General features: G+C 34.7%; 11 protein-coding genes across 11 annotated transcripts; 5 read left to right on the forward strand and 6 right to left on the reverse strand. All coding sequences in view use genetic code 12, as the record gives it.

Moving 5' to 3' along the window:
• Window positions 1-573: 573 nt before the first annotated feature.
• RJT21DRAFT_111257 (uncharacterized protein) lies at window positions 574-3,672 on the reverse strand (the record flags this gene model as incomplete). The annotated part of the gene is made up of 1 exon (XM_064879976.1): window positions 574-3,672. The coding sequence occupies one exon, from the start codon at window positions 3,670-3,672 to the stop codon at window positions 574-576; it is 3,099 nt and encodes a 1,032-aa protein (XP_064740848.1).
• A 1,459-nt stretch (window positions 3,673-5,131) lies between these two features.
• On the forward strand, window positions 5,132-6,090 carry MMS21 (SUMO ligase). Its single transcript, XM_064879769.1, has one exon. The coding sequence runs from the start codon at window positions 5,235-5,237 to the stop codon at window positions 6,081-6,083; it is 849 nt and encodes a 282-aa protein (XP_064740849.1). The 5' UTR covers window positions 5,132-5,234; the 3' UTR covers window positions 6,084-6,090.
• Window positions 6,091-8,897: 2,807 nt separating this feature from the next.
• On the forward strand, window positions 8,898-15,720 carry RJT21DRAFT_132115 (cell-wall agglutinin N-terminal ligand-sugar binding-domain-containing protein). Its single transcript, XM_064883110.1, has one exon. It carries the CDS (start codon window positions 8,912-8,914, stop codon window positions 15,536-15,538), a length of 6,627 nt encoding a protein of 2,208 aa, XP_064740850.1. The 5' UTR covers window positions 8,898-8,911; the 3' UTR covers window positions 15,539-15,720.
• Window positions 15,721-15,900: 180 nt separating this feature from the next.
• Window positions 15,901-16,869, forward strand: RJT21DRAFT_117141 (cyclophilin-like domain-containing protein). The gene has a single exon (XM_064880593.1). The coding sequence runs from the start codon at window positions 15,958-15,960 to the stop codon at window positions 16,579-16,581; it is 624 nt and encodes a 207-aa protein (XP_064740851.1). The 5' UTR covers window positions 15,901-15,957; the 3' UTR covers window positions 16,582-16,869.
• RJT21DRAFT_117142 (cyclophilin-like domain-containing protein) lies at window positions 16,870-17,620 on the forward strand. Its single transcript, XM_064880594.1, has one exon. The coding sequence runs from the start codon at window positions 16,932-16,934 to the stop codon at window positions 17,574-17,576; it is 645 nt and encodes a 214-aa protein (XP_064740852.1). The 5' UTR covers window positions 16,870-16,931; the 3' UTR covers window positions 17,577-17,620.
• On the reverse strand, window positions 17,611-18,778 carry RJT21DRAFT_10418 (mediator of RNA polymerase II transcription subunit 6). Its single transcript, XM_064879784.1, has one exon. It carries the CDS (start codon window positions 18,671-18,673, stop codon window positions 17,645-17,647), a length of 1,029 nt encoding a protein of 342 aa, XP_064740853.1. The 5' UTR covers window positions 18,674-18,778; the 3' UTR covers window positions 17,611-17,644.
• On the reverse strand, window positions 18,779-19,685 carry HNT2 (bis(5'-adenosyl)-triphosphatase). The gene has a single exon (XM_064879783.1). It carries the CDS (start codon window positions 19,454-19,456, stop codon window positions 18,884-18,886), a length of 573 nt encoding a protein of 190 aa, XP_064740854.1. The 5' UTR covers window positions 19,457-19,685; the 3' UTR covers window positions 18,779-18,883.
• RJT21DRAFT_10416 (peroxiredoxin) lies at window positions 19,686-20,938 on the reverse strand. The gene has a single exon (XM_064879782.1). The coding sequence runs from the start codon at window positions 20,507-20,509 to the stop codon at window positions 19,916-19,918; it is 594 nt and encodes a 197-aa protein (XP_064740855.1). The 5' UTR covers window positions 20,510-20,938; the 3' UTR covers window positions 19,686-19,915.
• Window positions 20,939-21,584: 646 nt separating this feature from the next.
• On the reverse strand, window positions 21,585-22,903 carry RJT21DRAFT_117145 (uncharacterized protein). The gene has a single exon (XM_064880595.1). The coding sequence runs from the start codon at window positions 22,751-22,753 to the stop codon at window positions 21,677-21,679; it is 1,077 nt and encodes a 358-aa protein (XP_064740856.1). The 5' UTR covers window positions 22,754-22,903; the 3' UTR covers window positions 21,585-21,676.
• On the forward strand, window positions 22,904-23,888 carry RJT21DRAFT_117146 (uncharacterized protein). The gene has a single exon (XM_064880596.1). The coding sequence runs from the start codon at window positions 22,985-22,987 to the stop codon at window positions 23,768-23,770; it is 786 nt and encodes a 261-aa protein (XP_064740857.1). The 5' UTR covers window positions 22,904-22,984; the 3' UTR covers window positions 23,771-23,888.
• RJT21DRAFT_117147 (uncharacterized protein) lies at window positions 23,889-27,232 on the reverse strand (the record flags this gene model as incomplete). Its single annotated transcript, XM_064880597.1, has 1 exon — window positions 23,889-27,232. A coding segment is annotated over exon 1 (3,116 nt), but the record flags the coding sequence as incomplete, so codon positions are not given.
• Window positions 27,233-27,287: the final 55 nt, after the last annotated feature.

Genomic DNA, 27,287 nt, shown 5'->3' on the forward strand with positions numbered 1-27,287 from the left:
AAAACCATTATTAGTTTATTGTTATATTGCAGCGTATCTTTAGATGCTAATTGATGCAAAAAAAAGTGTATGCAGTTTGTCAATTTTTCTTTCGGAGGTGAATCGAGATATTCGATAAACTATTCAACCATTTACTGTCACATTATCTATGGAGGAATCTAATAATAGTAAACAAGAGAGTATATCAACTCCTAAGAGTTTAACTGGATTTGAATGGTGGAGAAGGTCTCTACAGTATAGAACGGGTTTAGGAATTAACGATCAAGAAAAGGAACAATTTGAAACTTAGTGTTTATAGCAACAAGGAGTTGACGATTACAGAACGTGGAGATAAAATAACTTTGGACTGTGTTTTCAGTATTTTCCTCAATATCGGATATAGTTGGACTGATACTCAAGAGTCCAGGTGATTTCGAAACAGAGTCAATTATTACAGTAATACTACTTAATAAATACTAATACACTTATTAGTCGCTATTATTAAATATTAATAGGAACGGAAAAGAACAAAAGGGAAGTCTAAAGACATCCATAATATGTATTCATAACAGAAAAAATAACTATCAAATTGAATTAGAACAAATATAAAATGAAAGAAATAAGTACAGAACTTAAGGACCCAATAAGTCTGTACGCACCATTAAAGGTTGTAAAAGTGAAAGCAGTTGAGGGAGAAGATGAGGTTATAGGAGAATAATTAGAAGTACTTACTGATTCTAAACTATCAGCACTAACAATACGTGGAACAGCTGTTGAAGGAGAAGATGAGGTTATAGGGGAATAATTACCTGTACTTACTGCTTCTAAACTATCAGTACTAATAATACGTGGAACTGTTATTGTAGCAATAGAATTGGTGCCACCATTTGAAACAGTTACTTCGAAGACTTCATACGTTGTGTAAGATGTTGGAACTAAATTACTAATAGTTTGTGTTATCACATGTGTCACAATAATTGTCAGTTCACCAATAACTTGTGTCTCTAAGGATGTAGTTGTTGATTCCACAGGCTTACCTGACTCTGGACAGTAAGTTGTGGTAAAAGTACGGATAACTTCCTTTGTTACTGTTCCTTCCACTACTGCAACAGCCGAGGTATAGGTAGAAGTGAAAGTTGGCTGAGTTACACCAGATTCAGGACAATATGTAGTTGTAATAGTATATGGTATGGTGATGATTTTGATTGAGTTTAAAGGACAGTTGGTAACGGTGGCAGGGCACTGAGTTATAGTGATAATCTCATTGGAGGTATAAGTAGTGGTTATGGTAGACCCAACACCAGAAGTTTGTGAACCAGTTGTATTAGAAATATTGTTATTAGGTGCACCAGATGTAGCACTCGAACCTGATAATGGCTCGGAGTTAGGAGAAGTTGTGGAAGTAGATGTCGGAGCAGCCTCAAATATATGCAACTCACCAACAAAACAATCTGTGGCCATCAGCGAAAGTTGCAATGGAACAGCCTGTTCGGGACAGATGTAGAATTCCGTACCGAAATCTTCCAAAGATAAAATAGGATCACCAACAAACAGCCATCCGCCCAATGGAGCGTTGCCTAAGAAGAGACCAGTGGATTCATCAGCCTGAAGGAATAAACCAGCTAAAGTGATAAATCCTCCTGGAAGTGCTAACTCAAATAATGGACCATCGTTGTCCTGGAGCGTTATTGCGCTTCCGTTCCAAGACACATCCTCTCTATAATCAATTGGAGGATTGGCAACGGCAGTGATCTGGAAAGTAAAAGTAGTTTGACTAGGAGATTCAGATGAAGATAAAGATGGAACCAGAGAGGTTGGTACAAACGAAGTCAATCCCGTGGAGATACCACTGGACACCTCAACACTAGAAGAGTTCTCTGAAGTTTGAGGCGATGATGAAGATCCCGAATTGAGAGTTGGTGCACCCGAGCTAGCTGAGGATGAAGAAGTCAAAAGGTATGACGACCCAGTGTAAACTGAACTTATACTAGATTGAGTGAGTGACTCAGAGTTTGAGCTAGAGCTTCCAGTGCTACTGGTTGTTTCAGATGCAGAAGACAATGGAGCAGACGGGAATGAACTTAATGACGTAAGTGAAGCACTGGACAGGAAAGACAAACTTGTTGAATTAGGATAGTAGTGGAATGAAAACAGCGATGGATGGTAGGAAGATGATATTAACGAACTAGAGGATTCAGATTCACTGATACTTAAAGTACTATAAGAAGAAGAATATGAACTTGAATACTCAGTCGATTCGGAAGTGAACACTGATTCAGATGATGAAACAGCAGGTGAACTGCTCGGAGAAGTTTCGGGGGATGGATACAACGAACTGGAGCTATATGTTATGCTTGAGGAAGTGTATGATGACACAGATGCAGAATAAGTCGCTGAAGAACTTGAAGCTGAGCTTGATGAATTAAAAAAACTAGATACTTCTGACGATGAGGAATACAAGTGAGAATCCACATGACTTGAAGTCGACGATGAATAGGATGATGAAGGCGAGTAAGATGATGAAGGCGAGTAAGATGATGAAGGCGAGTAAGATGACGAAGGCGAGTAAGATGATGAAGGCGAGTAAGACGATGAAGGCGAGTAAGATGATGAAGGCGAGTAAGATGATGAAGGCGAGTAAGACGATGAAGGCGAGTAAGATGATGAAGGCGAGTAAGACGATGAAGGCGAGTAAGACGATGAAGGCGAGTAAGACGATGAAGGCGAGTAAGACGATGAAGGTGAAGATGTCAGGGAACAATAGTTTGGCCCATCGTAAGAGGTTGCATAAACCGGATCAATAACTAAAATATTCGCTGCAGGACATTCAGCAGAGTTGGTTAACCCAATCGTACCTGTTGTGATACAATAAAAGAATGTGATACTACCGGCATATTGCAAATACAAACTGCCTTCCGCACTAACAATTGAAAATTGGGTATTCTCTAGATCATCTTGTGAAAGGAGATCAAACACTGTACCAGCATTTCCAGGAGGTATACTCGCACTATTGTCGTATAGCAAAGTTCCTTCTGAATCAAGAGTAAACATCACAATTCTTTCTGCAGGTGAGTTTAATTCAAAATATATATAATTCAGACTTGAAGCCACTTGTAAAAAAAATGACACATATGTATTATAATATGAGGAGTCTGTTGACTCACAATCAAGGGAAGTAGACGATGTTGTTTCAGAATCGGAGGAAGATGCATTGTCAGACGAAGAACTGCGTAAAGAAGAACTTGACAGGGAACCATTGCTTGTCACCTGGATTATTATTACTGGGATACCTGTGTCGTCATCGACTGATATGACAGTTCCAATGTCTGTTGTTACAAGATAATAAACTGCAACTTCTGTATAAGCTAACTGATTAACATCTCCTTCTTGAAAAAAGAAGAAATCCCCTCCATTAAGTGCAACGGATTGAAAAATTAAACTATCGTCATCTCCATCTGAATTAAGAACTAAACCCCCTTGAGTGTATAAATTATCTGCAACATTATCATAGTAAAATGTCAATTGGGAATCTGGGTCAGGCACCAAGTAGCACCCGTCACTGTATTCCGTAATTCCTAACAAGATTGGTTCGCTGGTGCCACTTTTAATCATAGCAAGCTGAATGTTAGTAGTATAATCGGACAACGCTAATCCAATGAAACAAAAATATGCTAGTAATTTAAAACTAATCATTTCGTTAATAGTGTGTGACTAAACTTAGAGTCATAATATTTAAAAACGATAGGGGGATTGTTATAGTTAAATAAATTCATTGTATCTGAAATTACAACATTTAACTCACAAGTAATATTTAGTTTGAATGCAGCTAGACATATTTAGGAAAGTCGGAATTCTTTTTGGTCAAGTAGCACTTTATATTTTATAATGCCAAGTTTGTGTCAAAGTGTTTCAAAAAAAATATTTCTAGACACATCTGGCTTTTGAATCTATTACATCTGTTTATCAAGGATTTAACCGTGTAAAGAGTAGGATTTAAATTGACCAATAGAATGATAAAGTGAAGTAACTATTTTTCAGCAATTGTATACTAGACATTAACATGACTTGTTTATGTATTAACTATGTATTAACATTCATGTTCTTTTTTATGTTTATGAGAAATGTGTCAATTGCTCCCCGTTAATTAATTAAACTTTTAAAAATAATTACGAACTTTATAATCTTAATCCGTCTTTTATACAGTACCCGCATATCGTAAATTCGGAAAATACATGAATTACCCCAATGTAGAAAGCAGTGCCTTCATTTGTCATATATACAGTAAACCATTCAAATATGGCTTAACAATTTATAATCACACATCAAATGTGTTAGATAATAATATACACTCCTTATGTAGGGCTTGTTCAAAATTACCATCTTAATTAACGTTTGTGCAGTTCCATTAATCGGGGTAACATGCGAAAGGGTTGATATTTAATCACGAAGATAATCTTTCATAAATTATAATATATCTACACCAAATGGTAATATTTTTTCTTTTTTTATCCTATTTTCTTTATATCTTAATGATATTTTTTTAGAAGAACAATCCATGAAGCTTCCACGTGGAGTTTGGAAGATTGCTCATGAAATCAAATTAAATGAAGAAGCAAAGATGAACCTTATATTTTTTGCAGATGCGATTTTGAAGAGTTTTTGACTTTAGTACTTTATAATATGCGATTTTCAGTAGAGTAAAGAATAAGAACATACAAATATTTATCTAAGTTTTTAATTGAACAAAGCTGCATTTTTCCAATACTTCACAAGCATATTGTAGTATGCGGTTTTAGAGAATATTCCTTCAGACTTCAATGTCGGAATTAAGAAGTGATTCTATTAAAACTTAAATTTAGCTATGTATTATAATTCATATCTCTGAGAATATAATTAACCACACGGCCAACAAGAAGACTGAATATTCTATTTAGTCGTTTCTAGATTAATATTGTCGAGCGAGAGTCATATTTGTGTCCATCTAATCCTCAGAATGAAAATCCATATATATTTCCTTGTACTCAAAATGAAGCTACACTCCAGTACTCTATATTTAAATCATAAATGTTTTATAATTAAAATTTGTATGTTTGATTAACTATGGTGTAATTGATATGCTGTGATGGTTGCCCTAACTGCAAAATATAACTTTCGTGCACTTTGGCTAGAGAATGACGCGCCTATTTTAAGACTCTTGAATTATTTTGACTAGTTGATACTATATGTTGAGGTATTACAGATAGACTACATATAGAATGGTAGATAATGTTAAATTAGAAAGGCCATCATGGTTCCCGTTAAATTCCTATGTACCTTTGGATAAAGGTATTATGAGGGATTTAGAAATGGCTTGTAAGGTCGATAGTAATGTATATTCTAATATTGACGAATTAATGCAGCAAATAGTCAAAGATACTCAGAAATATATCAACAATTTTGCTGAAGGATATACATGGAGTATTGACGAAATGTATCTTAATTCTAATCTTAAGAATTTAGAAAATTTGATCAAAATTAAGTTTGATTTGGATACATATAGATCTAGCTTAAGGACAGCTAAAGAAAGCATCAAAGAACAAATGCGACAAGAAGCAGAATATACCGAAGACGAATTAAATACTTTAATGAGAGAAAATAATGGTCTAAACAGACCTCAAAACCTAGTGGATTTTATGAATACACTGCTTAATAGTTCAGGGCAAGAAGATCAATATCGAAGAATACTTCGGGCTAATGAGGATTATCAGTTTATAAAAAATGTTTCATTCATATCTAAGAATCCGGAAGATCCAATTCCAGACGAAGATGACGACGAAGAATTAAATGTGGCTGGAGGGAAAGTATCATTAAAAGATCCTATTTCGCTTCAGTTTTTCAGGGATCCGGTTTGTTCAAATAAATGTAAGCATACTTTTGAGAAAAGCTCCATTGAAGCCCAATTCTCCCACGGATCATCTGCACAATGTCCAATCGATGGGTGTTCCAAGACTATTACAAAAAATGATTTGTTTCCTGACAAACTCATGATGATTAGAGTTTCAATATTCAAATCAGCAGCTTCGAAAGATAAGGAAGGGGACGAAAGTTTGGAAAGAATCATATGATTTTGAAGTACCGCTAATCAAAGCTATGCAGGGATTCTAAGACAGGGAAATAATCATAGTGGACGCCTTGCTTTTCTACAGAGATTGGTAAGAATAGTCGCCTTAAAATATTTTGATAGGATTGAAAAGGGTCGGTATTTACGAAAATACTTAACTTGACGAATACCATTTAGACGAATGTAATTTTTACTAATTACAAATTATTATATGCCGCTGAGAAATCTTGGAAATTTAATTAAAAATATTTTGAGGTACAGATAAAATTAAGCAAATTTAGCACTGACCAATTATTTTAAAGTGTATGAGAGACGCCCTTGAGGGCTTAAGCAAGGCTCATGAATTTGTCTTGTGATAGGGGAGCATATTTGGTTTGGAATGCGCTTGAGGCAAATAGAATTCAGAGGTGACTCCATTCTTTGAAGAAACAAATAGAATTCAAAGGTGGCTCCACGCTTTTGAAGAAACACAAAAATACCAAGTGTTCTACTAAAACTTTTGAATTCTTATTAATATATATAATTAGGATTTTTTAAATAAAAGCTCTCCTTGATTTTTTTGGTAATAGATAAACATCTACTTAGTTTAATTACTTTTCATTTTAAAGGGGCTTGTAGAGTCTCGAGTGTTTAGAAGCTTTTGAATATAAAATAAAGATAAATTCAAAAATGATCAAGCTTACTCATCCTTTCTAGGACCCCTATTTTCCACTTCTTCTTGCAAACCCTTTATTGCTACAAAAAAGAAGCATTGTAGATCCGAGAACAGCGAAACAAATTAACAATGAGATTTGCTAGCAATCAATGGACGCATCAAATAAACATGGATTCAATTTCATGCATAGATCAGCTTTTAAATGACAAACGAGTTTTGTACACCTAATTTTCTGGAAAATTTTTACTTAAGGGTATTATTGTATGATTCATGTTCCGGGACGTCTTATGCATTTCGCCTCTGCGCCCTGCTTTGTGTAACATAAAATTTCTGGGTTAAAGTTTCAGTTTTTCTTTTTTTTTTAGTCAGATGTATCTATTTTCAATATTACAAGAAATTAGTAAACGGATGCCTAGTCTATTCTGCATTTACCGACAAACCTACAGCTTTTGATTTAAGATTAAAGTGAATTAGACTGAAACCGATAAATGTTAAACCTGTGTCTATAAGATTCTTATTAGAAATAATTCTATAAATAATATCCTTCTAGAAAAAGGTTTTTAAACGTAAATAAGAGAATTTATCTACTTTAAGGCTAATTTCAAGATGGAGAATGCCTAAGAAACTCAACATTCCTTTAATGCCTATGAAGTAAGGTTTGCAAAGTTTCGCTGTAAATCTAATGCACTCAGCAACCATAGTTTTATGCTTAGCTCGTCAAGGAACAACATTTTCATCATATGAATTTCTGAAGTGTAGGGTTCGTAGTATTAACTCTAAAATAGAGTAAGAAAACCATCTTCCCCACCAACGGTGCATCCACCTTGCCAAGGGGCCATGTACAATCATTGTATGCGGCTCATTAAAAATGAAATTTTTTTTTGTAGACCGTTAGACCTAAAATGCCTTTTGTTCCTTGGCATCGGATTCAAACCCTAAATTTCTAGAAAAGGGTTCTTTCTGTACATTAAATAATTTCATTCACTTTAAACTAGTACAACGTGCTATACCTTATTCTTACCACAATCAGGAGAAATAAGCTCAGAGAATCAAGAATGGAGCATCGAATATGCCATACTCCTCATGAAGGAATGCTAGCTCACTGCAATAAACCTAATAAAAAAAATTATCGCATTTAAAATTAAGCCTTTACGGTTAGAATTCAAGAAAAACTAAATGACATGAAATTATTTTGTATTTGTTTCACGCTTAAGACCGAAATAGCACGCCATGAATCCCGGTACCTAAATTGTTCATGCTTTATGCTTTTACGGCAAGAACCGTAACTGCTGTTGATTACTTCAATAATCTGCTATACCCTCTAATATATAATTTGGTGCTGTAAATATCTTCGATAATCAATTATTAGAAGAAATGTTCATTTGAATTCAAAGTGTTACTTATAAATCAATTTTTCTTCTTTTGTTTTGGAATTTCTTCGTCTATTGAAATGTAGTAGTTTCTATATTTATGATCTTATTTACATGGCGTAAAAACTTGAGAATTTATTCTTTGTGTAGGGATTTAAATTTTAACGAACTTAGAATTCCATGCATGTTTTGTTTCACAAAATAAAATATTTTTCTAAAAAGGTTTTGGGTGAAAAACCTTTTTTTTTGTCGCAGTCAAAAAATATAGATATGGTAAACCCTTCCAATGCAATAAAAAAGTTGTCTAGCAACGGTGTGAAGCAAAAGTACCTACTTAGAATAACTTAAGGTTTACGAATTCAAATAAAGTTATACTATTGGGCCCGGCCTAGTAAAATTTAAAACGAATTTCATGTAAGACCCGTTTAATTAGTAATTTCTCATACTTCTTCATGTGTCAACCGGATTGGCTTTATTAATGCAATACTTTAACCTTTTCTTGAATTTCTTAAAAGCTTCTTCTAATTTAATTGCATTAATTAATTATAGGAGTTCATACGCATATCGTCAATATTTTTTAACTTTAATTTTCGAATGTAATTAAATATTTATGATGTTACTGCATCTAGAATGTCACTACCATATTCACTTCATCGTCCCATACATGAGCATTTCAAAAATATTTTAATCTTGGTTATAGTACTGTTGATTTAAATACTGGGAAAATTCCCTTCATAATTGAGTATCATTGTTTCCATTTTCTGAAAATTAATATATCAAACATTTGGTTTCGAATCAAAGCATAAGATGATCTTCTTGAGATTGGCACTTATTATATTTTGCACTGCTTATGTTCTGGCTCAGCAAGTTACAGGAATATTTACCCTGTTTGACTCGCTAGAATACCAACCAGCTGCAAATTATCCGGCAATTTATCCTCAAAATCCTAGTTGGGTAGCTACTTTAGGCTGGAGTATTGATGGAAGCAAAGTTTCTGCTGGAGATACCTTCACTTTAAATTTACCTTGTGTTTTTAAATTTACTACAGCATCTACTTCAATTAACTTACAAGTAAATTCTCAAGCTTTTGCTACATGTAACTTTGTGGGAGGAGACATTGTTTTGGCAAGCTCAGAATTAGCTTGTACAGTTACAAATTTAGTTACCTCTTCGACTGAGGCTACTGGATCAATTTCTTTCCCTGTTGCTTTCAATGTTGGTGGATCTGCATATCAAGCTTCCATGGATGATTCTACTTGTTTTACTACTGGTACAAATACTGTTACATTTTATGATGGAGACAACGCTCTCTCGACTACTGCCGACTTCCAAGGAGGTGCAGCCACTTCATTTGATCCTAATAATATCGTTGTCGCCAATACTTACGTTCCTTCAGTGAATCAGAATTTACATTTTTTGGAAGCTGGATCATGTCCCAATGGATATAAGTCAGGTACCTTGGCAATTACAATCACAGGTGGTAGCGCCGGCATGATCTGTCAGTCAGCCCAATACAATATGACGAACGAGATTAATTCTTGGTACTATCCAGAAAATGCTTCTCCTTTGCCATCTGGTTACAGTGTATCTTGTAATCTGAATACATTGACGGTTAACTACAAAAATATTCCTGCAGGTTATAGACCATTCATTGACGCACTTGTTTCTTATACTGGAACTGTTTCTGCAACTTATACCAACAAGTATGTTTGTGCAGGCACATCTAAAACCATTGATAATTCAGTTACTATTAACTGGGAAAAATATAATGATGGTGTTACTGGAGGTAATGGTAATGTCGTTATCTTTGAGACAAAAACATGGACAGGACCTACCACTCAAATAACTACCTTACCTTATAACACCAACCCAGGCAATACTGAAACAATTTTAGTACAAGTTCCTATTCCAACTACTACCATTACCAGCACCTGGACTGAAAGTTATGGAACTACAACCACAATACCTGCCACTCCTGGTAACACTGCAACAGTTATAGTCGACGTTCCAAAACCTGTTGTAACTACTACTATTACATGGACCGGTTCAGGTACTACCACCACTACTGCCGTTGCTAGTTCCGGTGGTACTGACACAGTTATCGTCGAAGTTCCAATTCCTACTACTACTTTGACTTCCACTTGGGGTCTGTCATACACTACTACTGAGACTATTCCAGGTACCCCAGGAGGTACTGGATCTGTCATAGTCGATGTTCCAACTCCTACTGTAACTACTACTATTACATGGACTGGATCCAGTACCACTACCACTACTATCGTTGCTAGTTCCGGTGGTACTGACACAGTCATCGTCGAAGTTCCAATTCCTACTACTACTTTGACTTCCACTTGGGGTCTGTCATACACTACTACTGAGACTATTCCAGGTACCCCAGGAGGTACTGGATCTGTCATAGTCGATGTTCCAACTCCTACTGTAACTACTACTATTACATGGACTGGATCCAGTACCACTACCACTACTATCGTTGCTAGTTCCGGTGGTACTGACACAGTCATCGTCGAAGTTCCAATTCCTACTACTACTTTGACTTCCACTTGGGGTCTGTCATACACTACTACTGAGACTATTCCAGGTACCCCAGGAGGTACTGGATCTGTCATAGTCGATGTTCCAACTCCTACTGTAACTACTACTATTACATGGACTGGATCCAGTACCACTACCACTACTATCGTTGCTAGTTCCGGTGGTACTGACACAGTCATCGTCGAAGTTCCAATTCCTACTACTACTTTGACTTCCACTTGGGGTCTGTCATACACTACTACTGAGACTATTCCAGGTACCCCAGGAGGTACTGGATCTGTCATAGTCGATGTTCCAACTCCTACTGTAACTACTACTATTACATGGACTGGATCCAGTACCACTACCACTACTATCGTTGCTAGTTCCGGTGGTACTGACACAGTCATCGTCGAAGTTCCAATTCCTACTACTACTTTGACTTCCACTTGGGGTCTGTCATACACTACTACTGAGACTATTCCAGGTACCCCAGGAGGTACTGGATCTGTCATAGTCGATGTTCCAACTCCTACTGTAACTACTACTATTACATGGACTGGATCCAGTACCACTACCACTACTATCGTTGCTAGTTCCGGTGGTACTGACACAGTCATCGTCGAAGTTCCAATTCCTACTACTACTTTGACTTCCACTTGGGGTCTGTCATACACTACTACTGAGACTATTCCAGGTACCCCAGGAGGTACTGGATCTGTCATAGTCGATGTTCCAACTCCTACTGTAACTACTACTATTACATGGACTGGATCCAGTACCACTACCACTACTATCGTTGCTAGTTCCGGTGGTACTGACACAGTCATCGTCGAAGTTCCAATTCCTACTACTACTTTGACTTCCACTTGGGGTCTGTCATACACTACTACTGAGACTATTCCAGGTACCCCAGGAGGTACTGGTTCTGTAATAGTCGATGTTCCGCAACCACATACCACCATAACTACTAGCTGGACCGGTATTTATACTACTACTGTTACTGAAAGTGGAAGTGACACCATCACTGTGATTGTTGAAACTCCAATTGAACCAACCACCACCATCACTACAGGTTGGACTGGTATTTATACTACTACTGTTACTGAAAGTGGAAGTGACACCATCACTGTGATTGTTGAAACTCCAATTGAACCAACCACCACCATCACTACAGGTTGGACTGGTATTTATACTACTACTGTTACTGAAAGTGGAAGTGACACCATCACTGTGATTGTTGAAACTCCAATTGAACCAACCACCACCATCACTACAGGTTGGACTGGTATTTATACTACTACTGTTACTGAATCTGGCTCTGATGTTGTGACTGTGATTGTTGAGACTCCAATTGAACCAACCACCACCATCACTACTGGCTGGACTGGTATTTATACTACTACTGTTACTGAAAGTGGAAGTGACACCATCACTGTGATTGTTGAAACTCCAATTGAACCAACCACCACCATCACTACAGGTTGGACTGGTATTTACACCACTACTGTTACTGAAAGTGGAAGTGACACCATCACTGTGATTGTTGAAACTCCAATTGAACCAACCACCACCATCACTACAGGTTGGACTGGTATTTATACTACTACTGTTACTGAAAGTGGAAGTGACACCATCACTGTGATTGTTGAAACTCCAATTGAACCAACCACCACCATCACTACTGGTTGGACTGGTATTTATACTACTACTGTTACTGAATCTGGCTCTGATGTTGTGACTGTGATTGTTGAGACTCCAATTGAGCCAACCACCACCATCACTACTGGCTGGACTGGTATTTATACTACTACTGTTACTGAATCTGGCTCTGATGTTGTGACTGTGATTGTTGAAACTCCAATTGAGCCAACCACCACCATCACTACTGGCTGGACTGGTATTTATACTACTACTGTTACTGAAAGTGGAAGTGACACCATCACTGTGATTGTTGAAACTCCAATTGAACCAACCACCACCATCACTACAGGTTGGACTGGTATTTATACTACTACTGTTACTGAATCTGGCTCTGATGTTGTGACTGTGATTGTTGAAACTCCAATTGAGCCAACCACCACCATCACTACAGGTTGGACTGGTATTTATACTACTACTGTTACTGAATCTGGCTCTGATGTTGTGACTGTGATTGTTGAAACTCCAATTGAACCAACCACCACCATCACTACTGGCTGGACTGGTATTTATACTACTACTGTTACTGAAAGTGGAAGTGACACCATCACTGTGATTGTTGAAACTCCAATTGAACCAACCACCACCATCACTACAGGTTGGACTGGTATTTACACCACTACTGTTACTGAAAGTGGAAGTGACACCATCACTGTGATTGTTGAAACTCCAATTGAACCAACCACCACCATCACTACTGGCTGGACTGGTATTTATACTACTACTGTTACTGAATCTGGCTCTGATGTTGTGACTGTGATTGTTGAGACTCCAATTGAGCCAACCACCACCATCACTACTGGTTGGACTGGTATTTACACCACTACTGTTACTGAAAGTGGAAGTGACACCATCACTGTGATTGTTGAAACTCCAATTGAACCAACCACCACCATCACTACTGGCTGGACTGGTATTTATACTACTACTGTTACTGAATCTGGCTCTGATGTTGTGACTGTGATTGTTGAAACCCCAATTGAACCAACCACCACCATCACTACAGGTTGGACTGGTATTTATACTACTACTGTTACTGAATCTGGCTCTGATGTTGTGACTGTGATTGTTGAAACTCCAATTGAGCCAACCACCACCATCACTACAGGTTGGACTGGTATTTATACTACTACTGTTACTGAATCTGGCTCTGATGTTGTGACTGTGATTGTTGAAACTCCAATTGAACCAACCACCACCATCACTACTGGCTGGACTGGTATTTACACCACTACTGTTACTGAAAGTGGAAGTGACACCATCACTGTGATTGTTGAAACTCCAATTGAACCAACCACCACCATCACTACTGGCTGGACTGGTATTTATACTACTACTGTTACTGAATCTGGCTCTGATGTTGTGACTGTGATTGTTGAAACCCCAATTGAGCCAACCACCACCATCACTACTGGTTGGACTGGTATTTATACTACTACTGTTACTGAATCTGGCTCTGATGTTGTGACTGTGATTGTTGAAACTCCAATTGAGCCAACCACCACCATCACTACAGGTTGGACTGGTATTTATACTACTACTGTTACTGAATCTGGCTCTGATGTTGTGACTGTGATTGTTGAAACTCCAATTGAGCCAACCACCACCATCACTACTGGCTGGACTGGTATTTATACTACTACTGTTACTGAAAGTGGAAGTGACACCATCACTGTGATTGTTGAAACTCCAATTGAACCAACCACCACCATCACTACAGGTTGGACTGGTATTTACACCACTACTGTTACTGAAAGTGGAAGTGACACCATCACTGTGATTGTTGAAACTCCAATTGAACCAACCACCACCATCACTACAGGTTGGACTGGTATTTATACTACTACTGTTACTGAATCTGGCTCTGATGTTGTGACTGTGATTGTTGAAACTCCAATTGAGCCAACCACCACCATCACTACAGGTTGGACTGGTATTTATACTACTACTGTTACTGAATCTGGCTCTGATGTTGTGACTGTGATTGTTGAAACTCCAATTGAGCCAACCACCACCATCACTACTGGCTGGACTGGTATTTACACCACTACTGTTACTGAAAGTGGAAGTGACACCATCACTGTGATTGTTGAAACTCCAATTGAACCAACCACCACCATCACTACAGGTTGGACTGGTATTTATACTACTACTGTTACTGAATCTGGCTCTGATGTTGTGACTGTGATTGTTGAAACTCCAATTGAGCCAACCACCACCATCACTACTGGTTGGACTGGTATTTATACTACTACTGTTACTGAATCTGGCTCTGATGTTGTGACTGTGATTGTTGAAACTCCTTATAACCCTAGCGTGGTGAGTTCCATTACAGGCGGATACTTCAATAGTTCAAGTGTATTGAGCACTTCTATTGCTGCAGCTTCAAGTATTGAGAAGGGTACTGTAACCGTCACTACTGGTTGGTCAGGAAGCTTTACTTCATCTTATACCGAAACTGGCAGTTTAACAGATACTGTTGTGGTTGAAGTACCAACAGCAACCTCTTCAGTTCATAGTAGTGACAATGCGGGAAAATCAGATTTGTCGATTTATAGTTCAGCCACTACATTATCCACCAGTATCTACTCCGGAGCCCCATCTCTGTCAAACAATGAAGAAATTGGGCAAAGTGGAGGTACTTCGACTATAAGTGACAGCCTTTTAAGTACCTCTGTGGGTGAAGAGACTTCATCAAACACCGAAGTCAAATCTAATAATAATTCTGTTTCCAAAACATCTGAAGGCTCTTTAGTAGCAGCAAGTACTTCGATTGCATCAACTAATGATAATGATAACAAAGTAACTGGCTCTTCTACCCCTTCAATTTTATCTGCAACTGTGACTGTACCATGGACTGGATCTCATACTACTAGTCACTCAGTTACTCAAGTTGAAAGTGCTGCCACTTTAGTGACAGACAATGAAGGTAATATTATTACCTCTACTGGTATATCTTCAGTTGTAAGTGTTATTATTGAAGTACCATCTTCGGCTTACAGTAAATCGATTGATACTGAATCCACAAGATCTTCCATTACAATTAATACCGCTACACCATCTTTGTCTCAACAGTTAGATTCAAGTTCTTCCAATTCACCAACAAATCCAATAATTAATACCTACGAAGGTTCTGGATCCATTAAGAAGATTTCATCATTTTTCATTATTTTTGTCAGTATCTTGACGTTATTAGTTTGAAAATAATATTTCTGTATTTTTATTATCATATTTATATTGTTTCTTTATTTCGTTACATTAGATTTAACTTTGTATATAATTTTCTCCTTTCGGTATTTTTTTTTTATTGATCTTAAAGGATTTATTTCTTTGATTATTTGTGGTTATATTTTATAGAGATTAATATATTCATAAATTTGTATGTTGCTTAGTAATTGATGATAGATCACTTTCCGTTTTCTCTACAATCCCTTTAGAAATACCACAAGGGATTCTCGTATTTAAATATAAAGTTTTTGCAGTCATGCGGCGCGATAATGAACAAAAATGAAAAAAAAGGACACACAGTTTTCGGTGAGTTAATTTGCTGAGGTGTAATACAAGATAATTATCATAAATTGTATAGAAGACAAGAAGTTAATATAATAAATTAAGTTACAATGAAGTTGAGTGGATTTAATTTGATTTCAACTATAATTCTTTTCTTTGGAATTCAAGTTCTTGCAACACCAATTACTCATAAAGTATACTTTGATATTACTGAAGATGATGTTCCTATTGGTAGAATTGTTATAGGATTATATGGTTCAGTTGTTCCTAAAACAGTTGAAAATTTTAGACAATTGGCTATTTCTACTGATCCAAGTTTTGGATATACTGGTTCAATCTTTCATAGAGTCATTCCAAAATTTATGATTCAAGGTGGTGATTATGAAACTGGTCAAGGTTATGGTGGTCAATCTATTTATGGTGGTAAATTTGATGATGAAAATTTTGAATTGACTCATGATAAACCATATAAATTATCTATGGCTAATGCAGGTAAGAATACTAATGGATCTCAATTTTTCATTACTACTGTTGTTACTAGTTGGTTAAATGGTGCTCATGTTGTATTTGGAGAAGTTGTTGAAGGATTTGAAGTAGTAGATTACATTGAAAATGTTAAAACAGGTTATAGTGATCGTCCAGTTAAGACTATTAAGATTGCTAGTGCTGGAGAACTTGAAGTTGAAGCTGAAGCTGAGGCTGAACCAAAAGTAGCTGAAAAGGATGAACTTTAGATAATATTGCTTAACTATAGAGCGATTTATTTATATAGTTTAAATAGTATAAGATATAAAAACGTATAACTACTGAACAAATAAAGAATACAATCCTACAAAATCAGTAATCTTTCAGTACAATTACCAACTGATTAGGGAGAGAAGGAGAGAAGCAGACAGAGAGAGATTTTGCTAAATAACACACAGCCAGGTGGCATTTCTCTTAACTCAGATAGTTCCATAATGGACGCGCACTAATTGAGAATTTTCCACTTTTTTGAGGAGTTTAAGGTACACACACATTCATCAATAAGAAAGCAATTGACTACAAAGCAATTCTAAGAACGACTACGTAAAACTCCATTCATATGCGTTTCAATAGAGTTAGAATGTCGATAATTATAACTATTATTATTCTTATAGTTACTGCCCTTATTTATTTCAATGGATCTTTAAATTTATCACAATCATCAGGTCCATTACCTAGTAATCCTCCAATTACTCATAAGGTTTATTTTGATATAAGTGAAGATAATAAACCAATTGGTAGAGTTACAATTGGATTATTTGGAACTGTTGTACCTAAAACGGTTGAAAATTTCAGACAATTGGCAGTATCTCAAAATCCAAAATTTGGATATAAGGATTCTGTATTCCATAGAATTATACCAAAATTTATGATTCAAGGTGGTGATTATGAAACTGGTCAAGGTTATGGTGGGAAATCTATTTATGGTGGTAAATTCGAAGATGAAAATTTTGAATTAAAGCATGATCGTCCATATAGATTATCTATGGCTAATGCAGGTAAGAATACTAATGGATCTCAATTTTTTATTACTACTGCTATTACTTCTTGGTTAAATGGTGCTCATGTTGTATTTGGAGAAGTTATTGATGGATTTGAAATTGTTCAATATATGGAAAAGGCTAAAACTGGAGCTCATGATCGTCCACTTAAAGATATCAAGATTTATAGTAGTGGAGAACTTCCAGTTAAGAAACAAACTTAAGACAATTTTAATTACGTTAATATATAGAGTCTATACAGAATGTATGTTTGATTTTTTATTTATAAACTTTAACTATCATCATTATTAATATTGACTTTTAACCCTAGCATTTCCACCGTACTTCCTTTCCCATATAAAGGTATATCATCAAGATAAATACTTTTAACTTCAGGTTCTGTACCATTAATCATACTAGTACCATTTGTAGTAGTAGAATTAACTCCTGTTGATGTTGTACTTGCATTATTAGGTGAATTTATAGTTACTGAAGGAATATCAGATCCAGTGGTTGAATTCTCTCGAGATTCATGAGCTAATAATACATTATGTAATAAATTATCAAATGCTCCACTTGTAATTTCAATTGAAGCATTGGTACTGACTCCTACACTTGTTGTTCCAATATTCGTTGTATTAGGTATTCCAATTGCTGCTGAAGTTTGAGGAGTTGCTCCTATAGTATTTGGAGTTAAGGCTGATAATACTGAATTAGGTACAGCTAATGATGTTGATTTTGATAATGGAAGAGTATTAGTTGCTGAAACTGTACCTGTACCTAAATTATTAAGATTTGCCGAAGATGAAATTAATGAATGATTTGAAGCATGAACAGCATTATTATATGAATGTCCACCATCAGAAACATGATATTGAGTCATATTAGTTAAAAGATCCATTGAATTTTTAATAGAAAGAACACCTGATAAAAGTCTTGAGGCAAGAATATCATAAATTTTAGGAGCTTGATAAACATTAGCTCCAATAATATAATAATCTTGAATAGGGAAAGCATTATTAGAATCGATTCTTTTTTGTTTACGAATAATCCAAAAATCAGGTTCTCGATTATATGCTATAATAAATTCTATACCTGTCATTTCTGTAAGTTTAGTTTGAAAGAATTGTTGAAATGTCATCCCCATAGGGATTTGAATCTGTTGAAATTGGAATTGCATCATTAGTACTTGATTATTAGATGTACGATCATAAAATGGTGATAATGAAAAATATTCAAGTACATTCCCAGTATGTAGTCCCCTTTCTTGAATGAATTCAGGAGACTTCCATTGAATTTCATCTAATGCCTCTGCTGACATTGTATATTGATAAGAATAATGTCAACATTCAGTTAATAGTGTAGTGAAAAATTACAGTAGCTTAAATTTGCGTGGGGCTGGAAAAAAAGTACCTACAGTTAATATTACTGTTAAGCTGTGAAGATAAGTTAAGTTAAGCTAAGTTAAGTTACGTTAAGCTAAGTTAGTTTAACTATATGCTAATTTTATACATTTCTGATAATATTTATACTAAATATCCACTTGAATGTTGTTTTCAGTAATGTATTTACCTATCTCTGCTCTAAGTCTATCAGCTTCAGATTTCATAACTTCATCAGTTCGTGGAATTCTGTCTTCATCAGCCTTGACTACCAATTTGGAACCATTAGTAGAAGCTTCAACAAACAGACGACGTCTAACTTCAAATTGACTATACAAATCTAATTTCTCTATTTTCAGATATATCGCATCCCCATAATTATCAGTTGCAAATCGAGGGATTATATGAGTATGAAGATGAGGCACACTTTGACCAGCTTCTGGTCCATCTTGAATAGCAATATTGAGTGAATCTGCTTTATAATGAGTTTCTATGAACTTATGAACAAGTTGTAAAGTATTCATATAATCAATAGATTCAGGACCCGATAAATCTGCCAATCGAAGTGCTGAAGTTCGAAGAGGAACGACAAGTACATGGCCTGGTACAATGGGTTTGAGATTTACAAGAGCATATGAATATTTGGATTTGAAAAATACTTGATGATTGACAATGAATTTATAGAAATATACGGATGAATCTGATGAAGACTTTAGAGACATTGTTATTATTATCGTTGGTTAATAGTAAACAATACCCTACTAGTTGTTTTGCCTCAGTTAGTGACTGCTGTGAAAAATCGCATATTTTGAGTGCGCGTAGTTCATACTATGATGAGGTCATCAGTAGTTATATTACCTTAGGGATTAGTAGCTGTATACATTTACAGATTTGTAATTAAATATATTTATGATAAGTGATTATGACTCTTTAGGTATTTGCAATCACATATATATATAGACATTTACCAATTGACAATAATTACATCACCATTGAGAGAATATATAGCTCTACAATGATACAGTAATTTAAATTAAGCATTAATCTATTAATAAATATATTAATAATAACAATCGTATAACCAGAATCTATCTATATTTTATTTATAAAAATGAATTTTTAATGGTTGGTTATATTAGCGTGGTCAAACGCGTCAAGCAACAGACCATTCATTTGTTAATTTATTCCTTGTTGACTTTACCGAAGTATTCCTTAGAAGAGTCAACTTCTGGCTTGATGGTTTCAGCACCTGGAGTCCAGTTAGCAGGACAAACTTCACCATACTTTTCAGTGAATTGGAAAGCTTCTAATAATCTTAAAGATTCTTCGACAGATCTACCAACTGGTAAATCATTAATGGTGATTTGTCTTAAGGTACCCTTTGGATCAATTAAGAAAATACCTCTTAAAGCAATACCTTCTTCTTCAATCAAGACACCGTAATCTTTAGATAAAGAGTGGTTAGTATCAGCTAATAATGGAATGTTAATTGGACCTAAACCACCATCTTTTCTAGCAACATTAGTCCAAGCTAATAAAGAGTATTCAGAATCAGTAGAAGCGAATAAAACTTCAGCATCTTTTTCAGTAAACTTCTTAACAGCTTCAGAGTAAGCAATAATTTCAGTTGGACAAACAAAAGTGAAAGCTAATGGGATAAAAGCTAATAAAACCCATTTACCTTTGTATTGTTCTAATGAAATTTCTTCAAAGACTCCATCGACGACGGCAGTTTTCTTGAAAGTTGGAGCTGGTTTTTGGATTTGAGCGACCATTGTATATTATTAATTATTAGTTATTATATATGGATAATAATAATAGAGAAAGAAAGAAGAAGAAAAAGAAAATAAACGAAACTAAATTAATTATTGAAAATTATATCGGGATGTCAACCCCTTTATATTCCATTGATTTCTATCGATTTCGGGTGAAAAATCGGTCAAGTCACATTAGTGAGACATACACAGTTTTGTAAGCTAAATTTTAGGGAAAGATTTCCTCAGACCTCTGATTTAGGTAAAGCTATTCCGAGTCTTTTGTGGTGCGACTTTGTTAATCTGCATTACTTTTTTTCTTTTGTTACACAGTTTGTCGCTAAGTAACCTTTTTTTCTTCACTAATTCTTAGTGAAGTTTCCCCTAAAGGAAATGGACCTACACGTCCCACGGCTTAAATGTGTGCGAAAAAGAAATTCTAGAAGGTCCCATCTATTACTAAGTCTAATTACTACTATCTAATTAGATTTCATGTCTCCGGGTAATATCCACACCATGGGCCGAGTTCGATTTATTACCAACATTTAATTCGTATTACATCAGCTTACTTTCTTGATCTGGACCGTACCATAACTATTATTATAATAAACTTTCTTTTACCATAACATAAGCTGCATTATATTCTTACTAACCGAATTACTTTTCTATAGACTCAATGGTTATTGAGCCACGATCAATTCGTTAATCATATAGCTGTAACTTTAGCCTCCATCTTTACAGATTTACTTTATATCCCTTACCTTATTTTTTGCATATGATCGTACTAAGTTCTGGTAGTAGTAGTTATCTAGGCCAGACCTTGTTAGACAACGAACTGTGGCTCGCACTTAAGATCCGCTCCTATTTTTCACGCCCGACATGCTCAACAACCCAGCAAGCTCACTAATTATCCGCTATACAAAACACTTTGTGTATCTAGTTTATGCCGCACCTTACAAATTAACTATAAAGGCTAGACCCCACTTTGAATTTATTACCAACTACCAATTGAATATGAATGCCCCTCGCTTCCTTATCGGATTAACTAACTTGATAGAGACCGTTATGTGTCATTACTCACCCGCAGACCGGCCGGCCTTTGATTACTGATTAATCTGATTATTATCGATGTATTATTCTAAATATAACGTCATGCATTTGGTCTATATACTGGAATCTAATTATAAATTATCTTCTCTTTTTAACTCTATCCCAAGCAGATGCGGCTTTTCTCTTACGAGATGTACCACTCTTTAAATCTCGATCATTATTACCATTAAACATTGACCAATCTTCACCTCCAAATGTATTAGCTTTATCTCTTTGTTTTTGTTTAAATGATTTTTTAGTTTGAGTAGTAGGTAATCTTACAAAATTAGATTCTTCATAAGTTTGAATTTCTCGTTCTTTATTTTTCTCATATTGAGTTTTAACTCCTCCTCTACCATGATCAACTATAGTAGAACCAATAGAAGATTCCATGGTGGGTAAATCACTTTGCTCTTGTAAGTATTCTTCCATACTTTGTAATTTCTTATTATTTCTATTTTTATTACTTTCATCATTAGTAATAATTGAACTACTTGGAGGTGCAATAGCAGAAATTTTAGGAGGTCTATACTTTTCTTTAGATTCTTTATTATTATCAGTAGAACTTGATTTACTAACTTTCTTTTTATCACCAATTGTGGTCTTAGTCAATTTAGCTAATGCTGAAGCATCAGGTCTATATGATAATGCATCATTATCATCTTCTTCAGATGATTCATCTTCAGATGAGTTTTCTTCACCTTCATCTTCTGCCTTATTCAATTTTTCAACCAACTTCTCATCATCATTTTCCATTCTAGTATAGGCTCTTACCATTTTATCTAATTGATAATTTAATTTCTTCTCTAATGGTTTAATTCCCTTTTCTAAGGTTACTCTTTGTACTATACTATTTTCTATAACTTTTTCTCTTAATTTATCATTTTTATCATCATCATTATCCTCTAAATTTTCTAACTGACTTAGTACTACAAGAGCTAAATTATTCAAATATGATAATAATGCATGATTCTTTAATGTTAATAATGATACACCTTCTACAGAATCAGTATTAGCTTTCTTTAATAATGATTGAATGACGAGAGGGAATTGTTCAGTTGAGTCTTGTTTTAAACCATTAAGTAAATCACTTACACTGGTCTTAGTAGAACTCAAAGACAGTAATATCCCCTTCAACAACTCATCCACCGTTACGACAGTTTCAGTATTAGACATCTTTATCTCTTACTACTATAATTATACTTATATGTGTCTTTGTCTTTGACTAGTTAAGGTTTCTGATATTAGAGATTTTTTTCACAATTAGAGATGGCTTACATAATCTTTTTTCAACCAGGCATCGAAAGAAAATTTTATACACTATAATACTATACCTATATATAGTATAATTAAGGAATTTACTTGTTGTTATAGACATTATTACATAGACATACATATAGATATACAATGCCTCAAAACGAGTATATCGAGCAGCATATTAAGCAACATGGGAGACGTTTAGATTATGAAGAAAGAAAGAGAAAGAAGGAAGCCAGAGAAGGGCATAGAATAGCAAAAGATGCTCAAACCTTAAAGGGATGGAGAGGTAAACAATTTGCTAAGAAGAGATATAGTGAAAAGGTTGCTATGAAAAAGAAGATTAAGGCCCATCAAGAATCTAAAGTTAAAGCACCTTCAACTCCTAATGATGAAAATGGTGAAGCATTACCAACTTATCTTTTAGATCGTCAAACTAATAATACTGCTAAAGCTATATCATCATCAATTAAACAAAAGAGATTAGAAAAAGCTGATAAATTCTCAGTACCATTACCTAAAGTGAGAGGTATTTCTGAAGAAGAAATGTTTAAAGTTATTAAAACTGGGAAATCAAAGACAAAATCATGGAAAAGAATGATTACAAAACATACATTTGTTGGAGAAGGATTTACTCGTAGACCAGTTAAAATGGAAAGAATTATTAGACCTGCCGCTTTAAGACAGAAAAAGGCTAATGTTACCCATCCTGAACTTGGAGTTACAGTATTTTTACCAATTTTAGGAGTTAAAAAGAATCCTCAATCTCCAATGTATACTCAATTAGGAGTATTAACTAAAGGTACTATCATAGAAGTTAATGTTTCTGAATTAGGGTTAGTAACAGCTGGTGGTAAAGTGGTTTGGGGTAAATATGCTCAAATCACTAATGAACCTGACAGAGATGGATGTGTCAATGCTGTTTTATTAGTATAAGTTATGATCTTTTACCTTATTAATTTACTTCGATACTTTACTTTTAACTTTTTAGTTTTCTATTATTATATTCTTTTGCATACTTAGTTCCAATTAAATGTACATTAGTCAAAAACCATTCTATTCTATTTACTAATTTAATCAAATTGATTATTAAATAAATCCATACATAATATATTCTTTTTACCAATTGAACGATAACCACAATTTAAAATTAATTTAGCATTTTCTCGAATTACTTCCCATTGACTACATAAAAGTCTTGAACCAACTAAGAAACATAATCCACTAATATTTTGACGATTAGTTATTAAATTCATTATATCACAATATTTATTTAAAATTTCATGAGGAGTATATTTTACTTTTAATTCTTCATTCTTTTCAGGATTCTTTTGAATAAATCTTATTGGATGAATTGTAAATTCTTTAAGTAAAAAATCTTTATCACGTTTAAGATGAGTAATAAATTCTTCTCTAATTCTACCTAAATATTGATAACCACCTTCTTCACTTAATTGACACATTTCTTCATAAGATTTATTATAAAGTTCCTTTTCTGATTCCAGTTCAATTTCTGAAAATTTAGAATTTTCTAATCCAATAGTTGAAAATACATAACTCCATAATACTAATGTGGCAATACTAACAGCATACATACTATCAAAATAATCAGGACATGCTTTCCAATCAGTATATTCGGCAGACATATTACAAATATCAGCATCTTCATGAGGTTTTAACATAAGATGCCATAACATAAGATAACAATGTAATACACTTCTTATATTAACAAGATCATTTATTGGTCTTTTACCATTAGAACTTGCACTAGTATTTTTCCCCCACATATTATGTAATTTTCTTTGAACAATATAATGATCTTTCATACTTGCATTAACACTTTGATTAGCTGGTGAACCTCCAAATATTGCAATATCATAATGATTAATATCAGAAATTCCAATAATTTGGGATAAATGTAATAAAGGATTTGGAATTAAATTTGAATCAACATCTTTAAATACTTTATCAGTTAATGATAAAGGAGAATTAGTAAATGAAGCTAAAATTTCAAAATGCCAATTATCAAACGCTTTAAGAATAAATTCTTTCCAAATTTTACTTCGTTGAGGATTAGCTTGAATAATTCCATTAGAAGTTAATATTGATGATGAACCTTGTAAATCACTTTGTTGCATTTGATACATTATTGCAACTAATCCTGCTAATAAAATCTTTTTAGAAAATCTTGATAAATGCATTTTTAAATAAGTTTCTTGAGGTCTATAAGGTTTTAAAAGTTTCTTTAATGCACTTAAAAAACTTTCACCATTTCGAAGTTTTACAATATTTTTATTTAATGGATTATCATCATCATGTTTAATTTGTTGTTGAAGTTTTCTTTGCTTTTTAACTACTTTTTTAAATGATCCATTAACTTCATTAGATTCCCATAAACAATCATCATCACATGGTAAAGTTAATAATTGTAATTGATAAAACATAATTTGAGGATTATGTCTAAATTTAATATAATCCATTGAATCTAAGTAGAATGTTAAAAAGGTAATTCTTTTCATTGATTCGGATTCGACCCATCGTTGGAATAAATCCGAATCGGTACTGTCTTTAAATGGTCCATTACCAGTTGGAGTTGAAGTAGATTTATCATTATCATTACTATTGTTATTGTTATTGTTATTGGTGGTGGTATTTTTGGTGTTATTGTTATTGTTATTGTTATTGTTATTGTTATTGTTGGTACTGGCGGCGCTGGTAGGATCAGTTCCACCAGTCAATTCATTGGCTACAGCCTCTTCCAGTTCATCTTCTCCAGCACTTGAATTAGATCCACTAGTTGAACCAGCCGATTTCTTCAGAGCAAGAGTTGGATTACCTCCTAATAATGGTGAACGTCTTAAGAGTTGAACCGTAGTACCATGATGTAAATGAGCTCGTTCATGCATTCTTCGAGAAAGGAAATTCTTTTCAACCCATTCCAACATATTTAAAGATTGTAAAATCCATAATTTTACTGGAGTTTGAAAATCTTCATGTTGAAATATCATAAATCTTAAGGGAGTTGACATTAATATACTAAATTTAAATTCAGGAGATTGTAAATGTTTCTTGGCCATACATTCATCTAATTCAGGAGAACTATAATGACAACCAATTAAAATCATCAGAATTAATAATAAAGGTTCAACTAATTTAGTATCAAATGAAGGTTTATGAATTATAGAAAATTGAGGATGAAATACAAGCCAATACATATGTAAATAATAACTTAAACGATCTTCAACTGTAAATTTATCATGATCAAAACTTTTAAATACTTCTTCAACTGATTCTCTATCAATCATTTTTAAACATCTTAATATTGAATCAAATATTAATGTATCAATAAAGATATGTTTATTCTTTGGTAAATTATATTTCTCAGCATGATTAAATAATTTTAATTCATACGTATCTAATTTAGTTCCTAAATGGAAATCACTTAATGTTTTAGGGGATGTATTAGATTCATTTGTATTGGTAGGTGATGAAGATGATGCAGTTGAAGTTAAATTTAAATTCATATAATTAATTCCAGGGATACTGGCAGGTCCATTATTATTAACTAAATTCATACTGAGTCCTGGATTTATACCATTACCATTACCATTACCTCCACTAATGGTATTATTGCCATTACCTCCACTAATACCATTATAATTGACTATGGTTGGTCCTCCTGATACATTCGCAGTTCGGGGTCCCATACCTAACCCTGCACTTGTCATAGTGGTGGGAGTAGTGAATCCCTCCGCTGCTCCTACAGGGAATGAAGCATACGCTAACAGTTGATAATTTCTAAGAAACACTTCATCCAACGGATTATCATCATTCTGAAAGAGATTATCCTGGATCCCCATATAGTTGGGGAATGAATTGGAGTTATTTCTTGAATTTGTGTTTGTTGTTGTCCCCTGTGGTTGTTGTTGTTGTTGTTGTTGTTGCTGTGGTGGTGGAGCCTGTGGTTGTGATTGGGCGTTGGCATTAGACGTTACCGCCAATGGACTATAGGAATTAGGTAGGGCTACAGGAGTAGGACCATTGGTTAATGTTTGGAGTTGTTGATCATTCAATGGAGAAAATTGAATGGATGTATTGGGGAATGGTGAAGGTGCCACTTCTCCATTACTACTTACAACTGGTTGTTGAAGTGGTTGAGATGTTGGGAATTGATTCTGAGGTTGACTCTGCATTGGATCTACAGCCTGGTTATTCTTGGGAGTGATTAGAGGATTGTTTTCAGGAGATATTAACGAAGAACCAGAAGATGCTGTGTTCTCATTGAATAACCATGATAAGATATCGTTCTGAGTCTGAGGTAAGTTTTTGTTGAAGTTGATTACTGGTTGGTTATATAGATCGCTGAGACTCGATTGTGATGTGGATTGTCTTTGCAGTAGTTGCGGCTGTTGTGGTTGTTGTGGTTGTTGTGGTTGTTGTGGTTGTTGTTGAG

Source organism: Scheffersomyces amazonensis (assembly GCF_036850825.1).
Source record: "Scheffersomyces amazonensis strain UFMG-HMD-26.3 chromosome Unknown RJT21scaffold_1, whole genome shotgun sequence".
NCBI classification, from domain to species: Eukaryota; Fungi; Ascomycota; class Pichiomycetes; order Serinales; family Debaryomycetaceae; genus Scheffersomyces; species Scheffersomyces amazonensis.